Source organism: Podarcis liolepis (genome assembly GCF_965112155.1).
Source record: "Podarcis liolepis genome assembly, chromosome: 3".
In the NCBI taxonomy this organism is placed as follows: domain Eukaryota; kingdom Metazoa; phylum Chordata; class Lepidosauria; order Squamata; family Lacertidae; genus Podarcis; species Podarcis liolepis.
In genome coordinates this window covers 49,230,349-49,251,950 of record NC_139557.1, presented here as the reverse complement: position 1 = coordinate 49,251,950, position 21,602 = coordinate 49,230,349, and the positions used below count along the sequence as shown (strand labels likewise).

Here is a 21,602-nt window from a genome sequence, read left to right as displayed (position 1 = left end):
TTACTTCCATTAACTTGATTTGGTTTATTATTTTGTCTGTGGATACACAACATGGTTTACAGGATTAAAATTAAAGTCACAGGGAGACAGCCAATGTTTGTCAGAGTAGACCCGTTGAAATCAAATCCACTGATTTCAGTAAATCGGCTCTGAGTTTGACTTTATTATTTATGGATGACATCCAGCTTTCCTAGCTTACTAGGAATGAAGGTATATAACAAGTCTGACCTAAAATGAGCCACTCCAGCAGCGCTAACATCATACAAATATTAAGAAGTAAATTAAGTGAGTCTCAAAATGTGTATTTGGACTGCGAGGGTGGAATTCTTTGCGGAGCGGTCTGCAGTAGAAAACATCCAGTTGCCCTGTGACTTGGCTTAAACAGTGCTTTACTGTCTCTTACACCATTTGGCCTTCATGGCCTGTACTGTTTACGGAATGGGATGCGGGTGGCGCTCTGGTCTAAACCACTGAGCCTCTTGGGCTGGCCAGTCAGAAGGTCAGTGGTTCAAATCCACATGATGGGGTGAACTCCCTTTGCTCTGTCCCAGCTTCTGCCAATCTAGCATTTCAAAAGTGCACCAGTGCAAGTAGATCAATAGGTACCACTGTGGCAGGAAGGAAAACAGCATTTCCGTGCACTCTGGCTTCTGTCATGGTGTTCTATTGCACCAGAAGTGGTTTAGTCATGTTGGCCACATGACCTGGAAAGCTGTCTGTGGAGAAACGCCAGCTCCCTCGGCCTGAAAGCGAGGATGAGCACCACAACCCCATGGTCACCTTTGACTGGACTTAACCATCCAGGGGCCCTTTACCTTTTACCTTACTGTTTAGGGATACAGAACTAACAGTATGAAAGATATCCATTTCCAGTAACAGCAATAACAAACCACTAATGTGGTTAGAAGAGCAGTTTATTTGCATCCTATCTGTGGTTATGTTGTCGGAAGCAATTTTGCATGGATTGCCAGGATTATTGTATTTTAATGTAAATATTATTTTTTCACTTGTCCATGAAAAGGTTCAAAGATCCAGAAACAAGCAAATGCGTGAAATGTTTCCTGATGGATTCAGTATTCATCATGCAGGAATGCTGCGGCAAGACAGAAGTTTGGTGGAAAACTTGTTTTCTCGTGGATATATAAAAGTCTTGGTTTGTACAGCTACATTAGCTTGGGGTGTCAATCTTCCTGCTCATGCTGTCATTATTAAGGTAAGAGCATATCCTCTCTCCATATCATCCATTAAAAATCTATAAAGTGTCATATATTTACCATTGTTTGCAAAAGGAAGGGTAGGTTTGTGGGGGTAAGGTATGCTGCTAATTATCTAGTAATGTTGGAGGGGGGGTTGCTTGAAAAAGCTGTCTCTCCCCTTTGGGAATCTAGTTGGATAGTAAAGATTTAAATATATCACAGATTATGGAAGGATTAGTTTAAGTACATTCCTGAAATCCTTCTGTATTTGCCTAATTTTGGTCTTCAGCTCATCTGGATTAGACTCATGTGTGTTTATGTTAATTTTTATTAACTTTTCGTCAACCAGGGAACACAGATCTATGCTGCAAAAAGAGGCTCCTTTGTTGACCTTGGAATTTTAGATGTCATGCAGATATTTGGTCGAGCTGGACGGCCTCAGTTTGACAAATTTGGAGAAGGCGTCATTATTACAACACATGACAAACTCAGCCATTACCTGACCCTGCTTACTCAGCAGAATCCCATTGAGAGCCAGTTTCTTGAAAGTCTGGCAGACAACTTGAATGCAGAGGTATGTTTTCTTAAGCGATTCTGCGTAGCTAATGCATACGACCCTTTTGAAACCAATATGAGTAAAATGTGAGAAAATTCAGTACTGTTTATATTCCTAAATTATACAGCTTCACTAAATAGTTTCCGGGGTTTGCGTAGTGACACTGGGTAACATATTTTGCAAATGTAGCAGTGCTCTGTAGAGTCTAAATCAAGAATACTGAATTGTTTCTTTAATGTGGTTAGCCATTTTTATGAATAAGACCAAGTCTGGTTTAACAGCTCTCAAGCACTTTTAAAAGCTGCTCAACACATCAGAAGATTTAATGGCTCTTCTTACTGCAACATGTTGTGTGTAAGAGGTTGGCCCAAAAAGGAGATAATTACATATTACCAGAAGGGATTATACTTTTCCTGATTATTCTCCTTGTACAGTACAAACCTTTCTCAAGTGGATTTCAATCTGCACATGCAAATGTAAAAACAAAAAAGTGAGTTGTGTGAAGTTTGATGGGTCGTGAGGAAGGGCTAGGGGATAGGCCAATTCATTTTCCAGGCTCCACATTAAACTGTGCTCTTTTTAGGATTCTGACACATGCCTTTCTGTCAAGTTATAAGAGCCAGAAGAGGGAGGATCAGCACAAGTGTAGACTTCTATGCTTCTTGGGCTACTGCAGAGGGCTTCCTTCCCATAGTCTCCTAGACTATGAGAATGCTGCGAGTGGTGTTTCTTGGGTCAAGAAGAAGTAGTTAATATTAGAAGCTGTAGTAGCAGTCTTCTAATTTGTCAGGATTGTGTTGGCATAGTGTGCAGATTCATACAGGTACCCAACACAGTGCTGTTGATTCAGATCTGAAACAATTGTGGGTGAGAACAATTAGCTTTTTTAAAAAAAGAAAAGGATAAAGGCCATCAGTGTCTGCTGGTCATGATTATTATATAATACCTTCAGGATCAGAAGCAGCAGGACTTAATACCCATCTCAGGGGAGCAACAGAAGGAGATGGTTATTGTCCTCATGCCCTGCTTGTGGGCCTTCCAGGGTCATCTGTTGGCCACAAAATGAGTGCTGGAGTAGATAGACCTTTGACCTGAACCAACAGGGCATTTATTATGTTTACATCTCTTTGAAAAATTTAGCAAGCTGGTATTACCTTGTATGATAGATACACCAATTGTCCTCTGAGATGTGTTATTATTTATTAGATTTCTATACCACCCTTCATCTGAGGATCACAGGGTGGTTTACAATACAAAAATACAAAAACACAAAATACATACAACAGTAACAATCAAAAGCCATCACCGCCGCCACCTGACACATGGTTTAAATGCCATAGATTTTTTAATTAGCCAAAGGCCTAGGAGAAGACAAATGTTTTGCCTGGTCCCCAGATGTAGTCACTCTCCTATCCCCCCCCCCCCCAGTCTTCCAGTAAAATGCCATATTCTTGAGGCAACAATAGAGACAAGCAAGTGAAGGACTGCTCTGCTGGTCCTGACCTTTGTTTTGCTCTCTATTTTGACAATGGGCATGCATGTACTGCCTCGTACTGCTTTGAACATTGACCACAGGAGGCAACCTAGCTTCCATATCAGAAAAAAGGCAGAAAGAAAGTTAGAACACTCATTTTTCTTTGGCCACCCCAAAATGCAATTTCGTTTTCGTAAAAGTTTAATTATGCTTTAAAAGATCTAGTGCACAGTAAGCATAAAATTAATCTTCAATGGTCAGGAACTGTGCCAGTTTCCGACAACTGAGGGTCAATGTTGAAGTGTGTTAATGATTTCTAATAAACTTATGTTAGTGAAAATAGCAATGCATCTCAGCTGGTGTAACTGAAAATGCTGAAAAGCAAAAGTGTGAAGCACTGACAGGGCCATGAAACCATCATTTTTTATGTACTCTGGAACACTGGACATGACTTTTCCTGCTGACATGACAAGCCAGGAAAGATCGGTACTTGCTTGATTACAGAAAATCAATTGTAAGTCAGGCCAATTACAAAAGTCTTTCGTTTCTCTTGATTGTAACTCAGTCATTTATCTCTTTCAGTTCAGATGATCTTATAAATATCTTCCATTCTTGCTTAACTAGCTTTTGCTATAATCAGAGGGAAAAGGCTTTGGAGTCATCAGGAGAAATCCTAATAAATTTACCAGCTTTTCTGTTTAACGGTGCTTGAAAAAGCAAAAGTAACGCAGAGAGCAATTAGTACCACCTGCTTCTCTATGTTCAATTCTGTTGAAATTACACAAAGAGATGTTGCATCCATTCTCTTCCTGTTGGAATACCCTGCACTTCCCCGAAAGCTACTGGGAAGCCTCCAGAATGGTATTTAATGTGGCTGTGGGGGTTGCCACAGTTGGAACAATGGCATATGTCAGTGGACATCAGAAATCCTGTGGGTGTGTGTAAGTGTGTAACTGCCTTCCACTTGCACTAAGCTGGGTTTAAGGCCATGCTTCCGTGGCTCATAATTAAAACTGCTGCATTATTCTCAGTCCCAGTGGGAAGACACTTGGTTGTTAAAGGCCAATTTAGGGTTAAAACAAGGAAAGGCTTTCAAAATAAGATGGGCAAGTCGGACATGCAACACAGTGTTGTAATGTGGAATGTTCTAAGGTGTTGGGTCTTCTGGATAGAATCCAGAAGGGACCTCCAACTAAATGGAAACACCAGATTTTCCCTTTGTATCTACTTTTGATAACAGAGTATTTTAGAGATAGTTATCTGACCAAACTCTCACCAGTTTCCATAAGAAATGCCTTTACTGAACTGCGTTTCCGAGTTAAGCCCGCTGCAGTCTTAGATGGCTGCTACAGGAAGGCCCACACGCAGACAGGCATTTGTTGGGTCTTCTGGATAGAATCCAGAAGGGACCTCCAACTAAATGGAAACACCAGATTTTCCCTTTGTATCTACTTTTGATAACAGAGTATTTTAGAGATAGTTATCTGACCAAACTCTCACCAGTTTCCATAAGAAATGCCTTTACTGAACTGCGTTTCCGAGTTAAGCCCGCTGCAGTCTTAGATGGCTGCTACAGGAAGGCCCACACGCAGACAGGCATTTGTGGTCAACCTCAGGTGGAAGACATCACTCGTCATCAGGTAGCCTGCTTCTTATAGAGAGACCCAAAAGATCGTTTTGTGGAACCTTTGTTCACAAAATAAGCAGGTACACCCCAGCAGAAATGGTTTGTTTTCTTTTGAGTGGTAAGAATAGCTTTTTAACACAGAGAGTGTCCATCCCCTATGCACTGTTTTAAAAAAACACAAAACAAAACAGGAAAAATGAGTTAGATAAAATTGCTGTAAATTGTTGTGGTGATTTAGAAATTTAATCAGAAATCAAGATGGATTTGAGATTGTTCGTGTCTCTGGTAAGATCTCTCTCTTACATCATGGCTGGTGGCTCACATTAGGGATTTTGACTGCATAAGGAACAGCATGCACAGCCTGAAAACTAGAAATAGAATAATGAGAACCTGCAACAAAATGTCGACCCTTCTGGACTACTCCTGTTTGTTTACTCCAGACAGACAGACAGCCATACCCTCCTCCACAATACTTCATTCTGTCTTCCCTCCCGCTCGATTTTATAACCCCTCCCTGGAATAGTCAGCCAGCCTTCCATGGCTCCTAAGCATGCTCAGTTCTTAACATGTGGTTTCCCATAGTGGATTTTTTCTAAATATGTTTTTTAGTTCTACCTTGTTTTACTTTGGAATTCCCCAAAGCCTTCTGGCACCGTGTGTGTGTGTGTGTGTGTGTGTGTGTGGTGCCATTTTGACTCCATAAGCAACAACACTCAAAAATAAGATTCTTTAGTAGAGTAAGCTGTTTATAGGTGTTACGGATTATACTAATGATATATGTTATTAAAAGACCAAGCAAAAGTTGCTCTTCTCTGTTTGATATGCTCATATATTTCCAATACTTAGCTTGGAAAAGTGAGTCTTCAAATGTTCAAAAGAAGCGGCACATGATTGAACTCAAACCGAAAAACACTCCCCCAGCACCTCACTTTAGAGAAGCCTCTCAATCTTTGGCCTGGGCACCTAAGCTCTGCAAGGGAATCTGGCGGATTGTGAGCTGCTGGGTGCTCTAAGGGAGAGAGGTGGGGAACCTTTTGCAGCCTGAGGGGCACATTCCCTGCTGGGCAACCTTGTGGGGGCACATGCCAGTGTCAGAGTGTACATTTTATAAGTAGGCTAGTTTGTATGCATGCTCACATACAAGTCTCTGACCTTTATGCAGACAAGCAAAAGGCATCATCAGAGTTCAAGGACAGGGCTGATGAGGGGCATGACCCAGAGAGAGGGTGTGTGACTAGGGAGGCGATGGGTGGGGAGGGTATTCCAAGGTGGGATATGAGAGAACCTTGCCTTGGCTTCATATAAATAGCCTGCTGCGGTACAGTAGTGCAACACCAGGCATCCTTAAACATATTCTGAGAAGTGAGGGGAAGTATCAGTATGCACAGCGCTCAGGATTGATGCCAAGATGTATGTAGCATGGTCTGTGACATGATGGGGTAATATATAGAGAGAGAAAAAAGGGGAGAGGAACAGGCCTCTGGAAGTATCTGAAATAGTGCTTTTGTTAACAACTTAAAATTCAGTGGTACCTCGGGTTACATACGCTTCAGGTTACAGACTCCGCTAACCCAGAAATAGTGCTTCAGGTTAAGAACTTTGCTTCAGGATGAGAAAAGAAATTGTGCTCCGGCAGCGTGGCGGCAGCAGGAGGCCCCATTAGCTAAAGTGTGCTTCAGGTTAAGAACAGTTTCAGGTTAAGAACAGACCTCCGGGACGAATTAAGTACTTAACCCGAGGTACCACTGTACTATGAAGCATGTCTCCCACTGTTCAGTATGGCAAATAAGTTCAGAAATGTTGCTTTAAAAATAACAAGTAAATTGAAGGTTGCTCAGGCAGGACATAAAATATTGAGCTGTTGGGGGTGTGGGGTGGGTGTTGTGGCAAATAGATGGCCATTCAGAATATAGTAGCAGTTCCAAAACAAACAATCTGGCATGACTATGCTGCTGAAGCACTTGAGAAAAGAATTCGTGCTGTGCCAGTTCAAAGGCAAATGTTCTATCTTCTGCACACACCAGATTTCCGCCCTTGCAAATTTTGATTTAATTAAAGTGTTCAATACTTCAGCTACCCAGTAACTTTTGTGCAGGGATATAGTTCATTAAAAGTGTTTTACATCTTTCTGTGTAGATCTGCCTTTCATTACAGTGTCCTCTACGCTTCTCTTGGACAAGGTCATTTGTAATGATGTACATTTACTGATGATCTGCACACGTATGGTTGGTTTGAGAGGGAAAAGGGCATGGAAACAAAACTAATCCACATTACAATCTCTCGGATCGTTTTTTAAAATAATAGAATTATAAACGTAATAAATGAATAATTATTTTCTCTAGGAATAGCATTCCTAGTGATTTTAACTGATTATAGTCTATGTTTCTGAAAATGAGCTAATCTATGTGTACAGTTTTTAATGGCAGTTGGACATAGCAGTTGTTTTGTTATCTACTCTGGCATATGTTGGTTCAAACAGAGCTATGCACCTGCCTTCTTTTCTTGTAAATAACAGTGAACAGTTACTTCTTTGCCTGCCTACCTACAAACAAAATCAATTCAGCTTTGCAAAGAGAAAAAACAATGCAGAATTCTACCTGCTACTTTAGGTTTTCCTTATCAAGCAGGCAGTACAATGCTTTTTTGCTTTTTTTTTTTAGGAGACAAGTTTCTGGAGAAAATAAACCAACTAAACTGTTACGATAAAATGTTCTTTGTTATGTAGTTATGAATCATTCACAGAAATCAAAAGCATTTCCAAGCCCTGTCTTAGAACTCATTTTCTTGTGGGTGGGGTGGCGATGTTGAGTGTCAAAATTTGCATGTTTGCCAAGCTACCAAACACATGCACAAAATGAAGTGTTTCTCTCTGTGTCCAAGTCCTGTATACCAACACCTCCAAAAGGATTTTTTTAAGGTTCTGCCATATGGCACAGCTCAGAGATATCTTCCAAGATTTGAGGAGAGGGGAAGCTGTACTTGCCTATGGCAATGCCTATGGCAGCTTTCATACTTGGAACAGGAGTCTAGGGAGAGCCCCTCTTTTCTACATATCCATCTATCTATTTACTATATTTTTATGCCACTTCAGACAATTGTTCTGTCCCAAAGCCGTTCTCATGAGTTTTCAAAAAGAGGAAAGGAACAGGAACAGGCCCAGGCTTACAAACAAAGAGAACAAGACACCTAAGGGGCAGAATGTGGAGAGGAAAGGTTGAGATCGGTTCTTCTTCAAGGCCAAAACAAAGTCGGAACAGATTGTTGTAAACCACTCTTGAGCCTTTTTGGCCAAAGGCCAAACGCCTAGAGTATATGGTGAACTACAGCCATTTCAATCCAGTTTCCTTTCTGGTGGTCTTCCTTGGGTACCAGTTGGTGGTCCATGTTCTCTTGGCCAATGGATGGAACCCGAGTGTTGCTTTCCTCCCTCCCAACCCTTCTGCAGCTCGAGGGCAATTGGACATTGGAGCAGAGTGTTCTTTTGGCAAGGTGTCGGGAAGCAAACTCCTGTAGTTGTCCATTCCTTAGCCAATGGAAAGGGGCAGATTTGTATCCCCCTTGCCATTATGTTCTTCCTGAGAAGTGGGGGTGCAGCCGGCCCTCCTCTGCCCCCCGTGGCGCATGGATTCCTGACTGATGGCAGAGATCAGAATGTGCCTGCTCAGGAAATAGATTGGAGAGTACAGTATGCAAAGAGATTTTGCCTAAGTGGCAGCTCATGTCTAGAACCTGCCCCAGGTGTGATCATGCAAGGATAATGGGTTTCTCTGCTCCCTTGTATCCCGGGAGTTCTGGGGCTTCCAAGGTCTGTGTGTCCACAGTTCCCTGGGGCCTTTGCACATGACCTGAACAAAAAAGATAGATGATACTTTCACTATATTTTTCTGTGCCCCCTTGAAATGGGAGGTGTTTAAAAAGCAGCAGTGGCACAAAATAGATGGTTTCAGCTCAGCTTTCCTTTTTCTCTATAAAAAGAAAAGACGACAGGGCACTGAAGTGGACACAAGATGGCAGCAAATCTTCAAAAGTAGTTTATGTTCTGCAGCACCATCTGTGTTCAATAAGGGCTATAATAATAACATTAAAGAGTTTAACATCTTCATGGCTGCAGCCTTTAATCCATTCGTTCTGTAGTAGCCCTGTTGATGTTTAACGAGTGCAACTCCACAGTGAGGATTTTTTTAGGGCTGTTTTGCATATTTGCCTGTTTGCTATCTATTTTTAAAAGCAGCATTTTGGTTCAGAGGGGTAAATTTTGCAAGGCCAATATCGCTATCATAGCAGGCCAGGGGGAGAACATGTTGAGAAGGAGCACATTGTTACCTTTTCTGAAAGGAGTGTTATAGTTTCAATAGTCCAAAACTTAACATTTCCTGGAGCAATAATGTTGTTGTGTAATAGGATGAAATGCCTTCACTCCTCTTTCAAAATAGAACAAGCAAGTACTTCACTGAATCATGGGCAGAAATCAAATGCGTACATTAGTTTAGGTAACAAATTGTGTGATATGCCTGTGGCTTAGTACCTTTTTTCCTCTCGTTTGGATGGAGATGCACTCATTTAGTGTAGATCTGCATTTTTAACCTTTATGCGGCCCCATTCAGATATCAAAATAACCTTTATTTGACTTTAAATGTCCATGATAGCAGAGAGATACAATTTGGCTCAGACAAAATCTGGTGCTATTAATGCAGTTGGAGAATTTTGTATTAAAGATACTTTAAACAGCTTCATGTCATCCTGACACAGGTTGTGGGGCTCGGTTGGGAGAAGGCTTTGTTTATGATAAGATAGAAGCTTGGAGTTTTAGAACAAATGGAAATGTTTTATAGGATAATTTTGGAGAGGGGAATTGGATTACGATGGTTAGACCCTTGGGGAATGAGTTGGTAGTACTTATTTTCAAGTAAATGTGCTTTGTTGGGGATGCAAGGTTTGCCATTATAAATTTACTGGCTAGGAACTAGTTTCCATATAAATCAGTGAGGCTAATTTCTAAGTGAATATCAATGAAAGTGTGGAATTTCAGAATTTATTTTATGAACTTTTTTTTTACAGTGATTCCGTATAATCTGGTGCTTTGGAATTGGCCAAGTAAATGGGTGTAGTTTTGGTGCTGGTTTTTACATAGCACTTAATATAGTTTGATGACATTGTGTTCATTTAGGGCCTATCTATACATCTCAATCACATTTCAGCATTTGTGTTGTATAAGTCATCTTGCAGAGTCCATATTACAATATATTCTAGCTATATGGGGTGACAGGTCATTGTCTTACCGTGGTAGTTTCCATTCTGCCATTGCCCTTTTAAAAACAGCCCCTTTAGCTAGATGTGCAGTTCAAGAGAAAGGAGGATATAGCTGTAAAATAATTTAAATGTATTTTTTTAAAAGAAAATTGTACACAAATTCTGTGGCATCACTTTGGTGTTTGTGTATGTATCTGTTAACCTTGACATGCATTCCCACTTAAATACATATGACTAAATAGAAGAGTGTTCCCCACTTGGAATTGTACAAAAATGTTAACGCCCGAAATGATGATGGGATGCAGTAGGATCCAAAGTTTCATTTGAAAGGGATCATTTGGTGAGTAGAACTCTGCTCCCATGAATTGAAGCTCCTACTGTTTATGGAATAGAACTTCTAAACCCAGACCAATATACAGAAAGCAAGATTATAACCTCCCGTATTGTACCAGTGAGTTTTCCAGCTTCCTTTAGCACATTTGCATGATGGGAGGCCATAGAGGGAAATGAGAATCAGAAGAAATTGCCTTCTCTCTTCTGTTCATGAATTTCTCCACGAAAGTAAAAAGCCTTCTGTGAGTGAAGGATAAAAACTGGATGCAACTCAATATCCTGTTGATGCCCAGGACACTTGAGCAAACATTTTCCATAAAGCATCACAGTAATGTTGAAATGCATAATCTGGTTTTCCAAGTGTACTGCGTTCTAAGTTTGTTGGCAGAATGAAAGAACTGATATTGTGGAGAAACTTTCTATCAGGGCCTCTGATTTCAAGAAAAAACCGTAGGATGGAAATACTTCAAATAAAAAAATAGTGAAATAAATCTTGGTGTATTTTTTAAATTTTTTTTAAATGAAGCCCCTTAATTTGTCAGCTTGGGAATATTTTATTATAACATTCCTCATTTCCTGCTCATAGAATTTATGGTTGCCTTTATATCAATCTCATCTCTTAACATGTAAATTTAATTTTATTTCTTCCTACTTGCAGATTGCTCTCGGAACAGTGACAAATGTCGAGGAAGCAGTAAAGTGGATAAGTTACACTTACCTTTATGTACGGATGAGAGCAAACCCATTAGTATATGGCATCAGTCACAAGGCTTATCAGGTAGAAAATGCATGAAAAAACTAACCTGCTTTCTGGTTCCATAATCCTTTCCTGATGGGAGATTAAATATTTGCCAGTGCTGCTTTTCCTGACGTCAGCAACTCCTCTAAGTGCTTTAAAACATGGAAAATACTCCATTGAACAAAATGTAAAAAGGAAAGCAACTTGAATTATTTTTCCTGAGTCATCCTGATAGATAAAGTTTTGAACAGTCAGGCAGAACACACAGAATACAGTCAAATGAACACACATCGTATGTTTAGGTGGCCTATTCAGACCTGGTTTCGTACAGCAAGCTCTCTCAGTATTTCGGTGCTAAATATAAAGCTTTGCAAACTAAGTGTGAAAATGTTCACATGAACCTCCTTGTGCGTTCATGAATGCATGAGCAGTCGTGAGTAAGCACCCGCTGATGCCCCTTGGCATCCACACATTCATTGTTATGAGAAAGGGGTTCAATGTGACCCTTCTGCAGCTACCAGGATGTGTGGTTGCCAGGCAGACCAGCAGTTGGATAACCCCTAGCTCTTTCAGTTTAACACTCAGAATCTGAGAGTGAGTGCTGGTATAGTGGTTAAGAGAATAAACCCTGAGTATTCAAGCCTGTTGACTGAACTCAGTAGGTAATCTTATGATCAGCACCGCTACTCGGTGCTGGATTTACATATAAGCTAAACAAGCTATAGCTTAGGGCCCCACTCTCTTGGGGGCCCCCAAAAAATTTAAAGGGGAAAAAACTGGATGTACATTTCCAAAATATAAGATAAAAAAATGTGGGTGGCGCTGTGGTCTAAACTACTGAGCCTCTTGGGCTTGCCAATCAGAAGGTCAGTGGTTCGAATCCCCGTGACGGGGTGAGCTCCCGTTGTTCGGTCCCAGCTCCTGCCAACCTAGCAGTTCGAAAACATGCCAGTACAAGTAGATAAATAGGTACCACTCCGGCAGGAAGGTAAATGGCGTTTCCATGTGCTGCTCTGGTTTCACCAGGAGCAGCTTAGTCATGCTGGCCACATAACCTGAAAAACTCTGCGGACAAACGTCGGCTTCCTCAGCCTGTAAAGTGAGATGAGCGCCGCAACCCCAGAGTGGTCTGCGACTGGATTTAACTGTCAGGGGTGCTTTACCTTTTTGTTAATATACTTCTTCTTAATTGTATTTCAGTTCAACAATTACTTTGATAAAATGCATATTTTGTTATGTGCAAACGGCTTTAGATACCTATTAGATCCATAAATTACCAAACAGCATATATTCAACACAAAAAACAGTGACAATTTGTTGTTGACAAAGGACAGCTGGACATATAAAGGGCTCCATTACTTTCAGTAGCTTAGGGCCTCATCAAACCTAAATCCAGCCCTGCCGCTACTCATAGAAGAAGAATAATAATTTGTCTACCTTGGTTACAAAAATATATGTGGCATCCCACATTGCTTGAGAAAACTTCTCCTTGTTCAGTAGGACAAAGTGATGATGATAATTATTTGGTAGAATCTTTTTTCAATTAAAAAGAAACCCATTTTTCTTGGAAGAGAATTGCAACATCATAGCTACGAGCAGTGACTGGATAGTTTGTCAATTTTTTGTCACACAAGGTATCATTTGACCACACTTAGATCAAAGCTAGGCTTTTTCTCCTTCTTATGGCTGATAATTTCTTCTTTACTTTCACATTTTAATGAGACTTACAGCTTACAAATGCTGAAAAGGCAGGTGTTTGTCTTTGCTGCTGTATGTAGACTGCTCAGGCTCAAATATAAAATTATAAGAAAATTTCTTAAATCTGCCTTTAGTACCTGGTGTTTGCTTAAATTGTTCCTATAACATTAAATAAAAGCCATTTCCCTCTACTCATCTTGAATATATTTGAATACTTGAATATATTTGAATTCTGAAATGACCCTCTTTAACACAGAATATTCTCATAGGGAGATAATAGGACTTTTAGGAGCCCAAACTGGAAAAAAGGGAGAATTCAGTACAATTAATCTTTGCCTGTCTTGATATGTACTACAGGGGGAAAAAGAGACTTCTTATTCTTTATACAGTTAAAGGATTTAGAACTTCATGCTAACATTCAGTTGTTGTTTGTAGTAACTTCTTCCTACTGCAGCCAGTGGTTACACTGAATTAAAACTTTGCTCATCTCTGAGTCCAGAACAAATTGGTCCCAGCTCCACTGTTTCAAAGGAATGGGTTTCATCTTAGAGGAGGTTTGATTTTGTGAGTGCAATTTTAGGAATAGCGAAGCAAAAATTAGTTCCTCTTCCCCTTGCATTTCATATCTTAAGCAAATATTCTTCAAACCATTAATATATCTGGCAATTATTTAGTATAACAACAACAGCTACAATAAATTCTTCTAAACATGTCACCTTTTGTTATTTCTATCCATAATAAGGCTATTTGTCAAGTTATGTATACCGACACATCCCAAACTTATTAAGCATTTCAGTTCTAAATATTCCAGATAAATTGAACGGTGTCAAATGAAATCAATAAAATTGTACTATGTCTGCATATCCATATATTAATCTGAAACTGTAAAAGTGGGAGGACAGGGGACAGATAAATATATATAATGCTTGACTGTATTTTAGATGGATCCAGGCTTAGAGAAGCACAGAGAGCAACTAGTGATTGAAGTTGGCCGAAAGTTGGACAAAGCTCGGATGATTCGTTTTGAAGAGAGAACTGGATTTTTTTCTTCTACAGATCTAGGCAGAATTGCCAGCCACTACTACATTAAATATAATACAATTGAGGTACCCATGCTATTTCTCTGCATACTTTCTCATATTTTGAAATAACGCCACAAAGATCTGTTTAACAGCATCTTCACCTTAGATTTGTAATAAAATAAATAGCTACAATTCTGTGCTTGCTTATGTGCTTTTAAATCCAAGTTCTGGAGGGGTGAGGGGACTTGATCTGGAGTAACATTATTGTTTGCATACTCTTATTCTATAAGGGAGGGTTCAGAGAAAACTACTAGTAAGGTAGGATTGACTGTGGAAAACACCATTTTATTCAACATGTTGGAAATGTGTATATTCTGAAGACATATCAGTAATTAGAGTGTTGCAGAACTCGGGATTGTAAAGAGGCAGTGATTTCTATCCTGTTATGTGTTGGTCACAAGCAGCATGGTTTCCACTAAAACCTTGATTATTTGTCTCATGATCCACAATGGCTGGAACTAATGTAATTAATCATGTAATTAATTTCAGTGCATTTCAGTGGAAAGGAAACATTGAAACCAATGCATAAAATCACAATTATTTACATATTATTTGCAGTCTAAAAATATATATAGTGAATACTGTTTGTATGATTTCGTTAATGACCTTGGACAAACATTTGAATTGTGGCAATTTCAGCTCCCATTTCCATTTCTGACATAATTCTCCAACACCCTATGAAGAACATTTGTGTATGTGTTTGCAGAAGTGATATTAACTTCTGAAAAGTGTTAGTATTTGTTGCTCCATATTTGAAAGACTTACTGTGAGGATCTTAATTGAAATATGTTGCACCTTTGAACATACAGTCCCATTTGCGTTATTTAAAATCAAGTTATTTATGTCCTTACATTTGGACTCAGTCACATTTTAGTATGCACTACCTTAAACTTTCAGTTTTTTAAAAAATGGATACACCATTGGCACCTTGATGACTTGACTTTTCAGAAGAATCTTGTCCTGTGTATAGCAGGCTCCTTTAACCAAATTCGAGTCAATGCTTTAAATTTCGCAGTGTGAAACTAGTATACAGTATATTCTTCCTATGTTCAAAACTCCACATCGCTTTTCAAAATAAAAAAAGGTTTCTTTTGAGTGGTGATGTTGACAATAAGTTCTCCATCTCTACCACTTTGTGTCTAGTTTGGCACTATTGATAAATATTCTCAAAGGCAAACCTCTCTCTTTTTTGCAGACTTTCAATGAACTGTTTGATGCTCATAAAACAGAAGGTGACATTCTTGCTATAGTTTCTAAAGCAGAGGAATTTGAACAGATCAAGGTAAGAACGCATCCTTTTTTTAAAGGCTTCTTTTGTGCACATGGAAAGTTGTGTGTGTGTGTGTGTGTGTGTGTGTGTTACTGGATACAGGAACGTCTTCATTTACTGCTATATAATGACAGCTCCATGCATCTCTCTGTCTCTCATGCAGTGTTGCACCTCTCAGTGTGGTGAATGCTAAAGCCCACACTAACAGGGGCTTCTTGAGTACAGCTGGCCGGATATACATGATTTAGGCCAGAATCTTATTTTCTAACTAGAGTACATTTTCTAACCCCGGACAACATTCAGTGATATCTACCTCCCTTGCACAACTGGAAATCCAGTGCAACAAGACTTCCAGTTTCTATTCTCTTCTCTGCAGCCCCTGTCCATGCTTCCACAATTTGTTCTGCAGGGTTTCCCAACTGTCTAGAGCAGATTGTGAATGTGTGCAGAGAGCTTTGGGGGGGGGGGAGAGAAAGAATGGAGAAACCCTGTTACGCAAGCAGATGCCTGCTCGTGCTACATCTGATCTCACCCCCAGTTTTTAATTCATGGAATTCACTTTAAAGTGAATAGTCTTAATGAGGAATGCAACCCAGAAGGCTGTGAGTGTTCTGTTCTGGCAGCTCTTCAAGAAACGGGGAAGAGGTTGAGTGCACTTTATAAAGAAATCCTTTCAAGATGAGTTGGAGTTTTACTAGCTAGCATTGTGTTAGAGAATAGTCACTTTCTTTTGCAAAATTAAGAATTTTAAAAAATCAAATCCCTGCAATCTCCAAAAGTCTGCTTTGAATCTGGATGCAAATGTTCCTAAATGTTAGGAAGAAAGGCAAAACTGACGTTGTGATGAGAGTTTAGATGCCGCTTCAAGTTTATTGAAACCTCAGCCACTTCATTCATTCAAAAGCTGTGGACAAGTGCCAGTGAAGGAAAGGATTTGATGTTAACAAACTGTAGTTCGGTAGTTAACAGAGTGGGGTCTTCTTGAAGTGAAATAATTGGGGGATGATTGAGAAATCCTGCAAATGGTTCAAGTGACATTTGTGACTTTTCTGCTCTGCTTTCATATTGAATGAGCTGGTCAGGGCTTAAGGGAAACGGCCTCTGTATGGTTCCCTGCAGGTGCCAAACATTTACCCTCTTTAAATAAGTTTTAGGCTAATAGACTTTCAGCAAATCAGAGAATATGTAAATGTATGCTCTGTTTTGCAAGTATGAGTGAAAATTTGAAATACTATGCATTATTCAAACTGTAGATATGAATATTTCTTTACTTGCATTAAGACTTAATCTTATTAACAGTGAAAACCTTAATACCATGAATCATAGTACTTCAGAGTTTTGAGCTAAGAACATAATATGCCACATGCAAACTATATGATTTTAATGAATGCATTTAATGTTAATTCAGGTTGGCCCTAATCCAGAAGGACAGAGGTCATACTCTGGTCAAATAAAAAGGGAAATCTCATCAGGTTGAGGATGGTACGGTCAGAAGACTTAATTTTTGAGGCATATCACATTTTTATGTGTCAATGGCAACCTTAATAAAAGGTGATGCATAATGAAATGCAATTGTGTCATTATTAAGATAGTTTCAATTAAGTTTTATTAAGTACAGTGCTGGGAGACTTGTTTTTCAGAAACTGTAGACTGTTTAAAAACACATTTATTGAGAGATAATTGGCATTTAATTTTCATGTGGAAGATTTAACAAGTTGCACCAGTCTTTTCAAAGTCTATTAATTTGTGTTTCAGGTGAGAGAAGAAGAAATAGAAGAGCTTGAAGCCTTGCTGGGTGATTTCTGTGAACTTCCCGCTCCTGGTGGTGTAGAGAACAGTTACGGGAAAATAAATATCCTTCTGCAAACATATGTTAGCCGAGGAGAGATGGACAGCTTTTCCCTTATTTCTGATTCTGCTTATGTTGCACAGGTATGAATGTGTGCATATATCCAATGAAGACTTACCCCAGAAACACAGAAAACTAGAGGTCCCATGTGTTCAAGCCTATACACATTTGACATGAGATTTGGATTTGAAAAACTAATAGTTTTGTATGTATGTGTATCAATCTATATGTAATGCATATAGCGCTTATTGCCCACAGGGGATCCTTTTCACAGTTACGTTGTTTGTTGAAGAGCTCTGTGATCTGCCATGAAGTCCTGAAATATTGCTTATTTTAGAAAACATGTTGACCTAACCATTGTCACCCAGGAAAGAAGAGTCAGACTTAGAATACACCCAGTGCTCACTTCTGTGGTTGGTCGTTGTAAGGCAAGACTTATCATGGTAGATTATCATGGCTTTCAGAAAGCCTATCCTCTAGGGTTTCAAAAAAATTTGGTTGAAAACTCTTGCTGTATTTTCTTCACAAACTTTGTGCTCTTTGTTGACTAAAAGCTTTTCTATTCAAAGCATTTGCATATCCAAGGCAATGTTCAACCACAAGAAACAAATAAATAACATACAATATGGTAGCATAGATAAGATGATAAAGCAGCAGTTTTTTAAAAAAAATTAATTTCTCAGCAAATGACTTATGAAACTAAGTCGCTTTCAGCTTGTTGTTGGAAGCTGTAAAGTGAAGCTGCCAGCTGCCGCTTCAAGAGAAAATTACATAATACGAATACTACAATGGAGAAAGACCTTCCTGAACGTCCATATTGGGGCATCATCCCTTCAGAAAGTTCTGTGTGCCCCTGAGGGAAGGCAGAAATAAGGTGGCCAGGCCTGGAACTTAGTGCTGTCAGAGCTCCTGAAGTTGGCATGAGAATATTTTGTGCCATTTGTTTGTTTTAATAGTTTAAATTGTAGTCTACACTGGGTTTTTGGCCAAACTAAATATGAGCAATTAATGTCATCCATAGTTGCACCGTTCCATTTGAAACGTATGTGTATCGTAATGGATAAGGAATAGACATAACAATACAATTTATCACCTGCTTGTACCCTACAGAATGCAGCACGTATTGTCCGAGCTCTTTTTGAAGTGGCTCTTCGAAAACGCTGGCCTGCGATGACATACCGGCTACTAAACCTTAGCAAAGTAATTGACAAGCGATTGTGGGGTTGGGTCAGCCCTCTGCGACAATTCTCAGTCCTGCCACCATCAGTCCTTTCCAAATTGGAGCAAAAGAATCTCACAATTGATAAGTTGAAGGACATGAGGAAAGATGAAATCGGTAAGATACAGGAAAAAGCTAAGTCAGTGTGTCTTGACTAGATTGAACTCTATTTCTGTCTTTACTGTTTTGCTTGCATTTCAATCCTGCCCTTATCCTGAGGCCTTTGTGGTATTAATCTTAGACTACTGAAAATACTTCTCTGTAATAAAGGCTCACAACCTAAATTTATATTGACTTGCTTGCACATTGCTTTGTTCTTAGAAACATACTCCTCCTCCTCCTACTGAGTCCCATGTAGCTCAAATGCGACCTGATGACATGGACAGGATCTTGGGCCAAGCAATATTTCTCTCTCTGGGCCAATTTAAAAGTTGTTGTGCGATTGCCTCCTTTCCCCATCACTTCCCTTAGACTTCTAGTAAATGCAGATTTGTTTCAAGTTTTATATTTACTTTGCAGGTCACATGCTTCATCATGTGAATATTGGCTTAAAGGTCAAACAGTGTGTCCATCAAATTCCCTCCATTACAATGGAAGCGACCATCCAGCCAATTACACGCACTGTGCTGAGAGTTAGGTTGAACATCACTTCGGATTTCAAATGGAGCGATCAGGTAAAGATGCCTAAAACGTAAAGCCTGGAGAATTTGCTAAATGAGTTGGAATCCTCTGGGTTTAACTCAACACACAACCAGTTAGCATGAATTTTTTTAAAGTAACTTTTCCTTGCCTATACTTCAGATGATATTGATGTATGGTATATGAATCTCGTATTTCGCTTCACTGAGATCAGAAGCATATTGGTTGTGAAGCTTTGCCTCTAAATTGGCATCCATCACACTGAATGTTGCCAACCACATGGGTAAATTTTAAGCAATCCCATGAATCCAGGGAAACTGCAAAGCATAGCTTTTTGCAAGAAGCCTAGTAAGAAAAAAATCTGTTGGTCCCACACATTCTTGCATGGGGACACCTAAGTAGGAGATAGGAGTCTTTCCTTTCCACACTAAATAGGTTCAAATATGCCTTGCTGATGTTAGGCACAGTGGTATTCTGAGACATTTTACCAACATTTTTTTCATCAGTCGAAATAATGCACCTGCCAGTTTACTTTAATGTGCAGATTGAAAGTCTTAACAGAGCTAGAATAATTTTAATGAGTGTGGATTTTCTTTGTCAACTAGGTACATGGAACAGGTGGAGAGCCCTGGTGGATTTGGGTGGAAGACCCTACCAATGATCATATTTACCATTCAGAATATTTCATTATTCAAAAAAAGCAGGTAAATGTATCCTACACAGCAGTTCAAAGCACATACCACGTAAAGTGGTGGGATAGACTTCCATAAACATCAGTTTAATATAAATGTTGTAATACAATTTTATTAGGTATCCAGTATCTGTCTGAATTTTGTTTTCAGATTCACATGCTAAAATTGGCTTTCTGCGTGATCATTCACTGGCATCACTTTAAAAATAAAATCTAATAAAGGATTTGCCTTTCTGCTGTGTCTGAAAGAACAATTACTTGCAGATGAAAAATCAAATATGTGACGCTACCTTCTATTACAGATGTCAATACAGATTATTACTAGCTACAGTTCCATCAAAAGAAATCACTTAATAAGCAGGAGCCCAATCCTATTGTGTTAAGCCATTTAGTACAGAATCTGTCTCTAAAGCCCAAAGAACCAAAAGAGGAATTGCTTCTCTTCTGTTTTACCGTGTGTTTTATGAATATAAACAGATGCAATAAGCTTGGTTGCTTATGTGTATTTCATTTTTTGCATTTACATGAAAATTCAGAGCAACATAATTTTTGCCATCTGGAGAGTGATTTTGTAGTGTATGTGTGTATTTTTTACATTTATTTTTACCATAGGTCATTGCAAAAGAGACTCAGCTGTTGGTATTCACAATTCCCATTTTTGAACCACTACCATCCCAATACTATATCCGGGCTGTATCTGACAGATGGTTAGGAGCTGAGGCTGTCTGTATCATCAATTTTCAACATCTGATTCTACCAGAAAGACATCCACCTCATACAGGTAACAAAGGAGAGCAGCATTCCTGCACAATCATGGGTCATTTTGATTTCTAAGGCTATCGTTCGTCCTAAAATGATAATATGCAGCATTGTTTATGTTTCTTCCTTCCTCACTTGTTGCTAGTTTAGATTGTCAATACTTTACAACAGTGAAATCTGTTAGCTAAGCTTCAATGAATCTTTGGAACTTCTCACTTAGCTATAGCAAATTGACTTATGCTTTACAACATTTTTCTCTTAATTGTCTCTGAGCAAAACACTCAGTGGAATTTTCAGTATTTTGTGCCATTAGGAAAAATACATTTTGTCCTTAAAAGAGAGGGATAATATTTTTTCTTCACTATACTATTTGTTTTATCTAGGAACTAATACAGGGCACTACTTTCACATTATTTTATTCATTCCCCACATTTATTAGTCACAAAATCAAAAACAGGTGGCACATGCATTTGTTTGCTGCTTCTAGGTTTACCAGAGAGATATAACATCAGTGTGCCTATTATTGTATAGACTTCTTTTGTCATCATCCCTGTTTAAAATCCAGTATACTTAGCGCATTCAGAATGTACATGTCTGGAGCTGACAGCTCCCTGTTTTTGCATGTATAAATTCATACGTGCATGGGATGTGTTTGGCCATTGTTGTGCTGCACCTAAGCTGTCTGGCTAAACATGTGTACCCTATTTATCTAATTGACTGATCAATGAGTGCTATTCAGAAGAAACAAAAAGATATTTACACATCAGCAGATAGGGGACCTCCAGGATTTATGGTAATTGACTGCCATTCCCATCTGGTTCCTCTGAAACAATGAAGTGTACAGAGGTCCTGCTAGACAAAGATCAAGAAAAGGCCTTTTCTCCCTCTGACAGATCCCAAGAAATCACAGCATTAGCAGGGAATGATGAAAGAGTTCTGAAATATCTATGAAAAGTATGTTGTGAATATTAAGTCCTGCAGCTTCAGCAGATTTTATGGCTCTCCATCCATACCTTACTGTGAAGCGTCCTAAAAGAGGCACTGAGATCTTGAGCCAAGCATAACTTCAAAGAAAGCATCTGTGTAACAGAATCGATGCGAGTCCTGACTAATTTAATAGAAGTCCAATCCAGTCTTGTTATATACATATCAGAGCTTCAGCTCTCCACAGCTCATAATTGTTTGGCAATCAGATACTTCCAGAATGTTCTATATAATCC

At 39.2% G+C, this 21,602-nt stretch overlaps 1 protein-coding gene across 1 annotated transcript in view; it reads left to right on the top strand.

The window, feature by feature from the left end:
- ASCC3 (activating signal cointegrator 1 complex subunit 3) overlaps nucleotides 1–21,602 on the top strand; it is a 211,899-nt gene that overhangs the window by 115,016 nt on the left and 75,281 nt on the right. Inside the window, exons 15-24 of the mRNA XM_083497618.1 lie at nucleotides 1,022–1,213; nucleotides 1,546–1,770; nucleotides 11,095–11,214; nucleotides 13,815–13,979; nucleotides 15,151–15,237; nucleotides 16,981–17,157; nucleotides 18,185–18,410; nucleotides 18,813–18,967; nucleotides 19,538–19,636; nucleotides 20,236–20,404. Of these exons, the coding sequence (XP_083353744.1) occupies nucleotides 1,022–1,213; nucleotides 1,546–1,770; nucleotides 11,095–11,214; nucleotides 13,815–13,979; nucleotides 15,151–15,237; nucleotides 16,981–17,157; nucleotides 18,185–18,410; nucleotides 18,813–18,967; nucleotides 19,538–19,636; nucleotides 20,236–20,404 (1,615 nt within the window). The remainder of the gene's footprint in view (nucleotides 1–1,021; nucleotides 1,214–1,545; nucleotides 1,771–11,094; nucleotides 11,215–13,814; nucleotides 13,980–15,150; nucleotides 15,238–16,980; nucleotides 17,158–18,184; nucleotides 18,411–18,812; nucleotides 18,968–19,537; nucleotides 19,637–20,235; nucleotides 20,405–21,602) is intronic.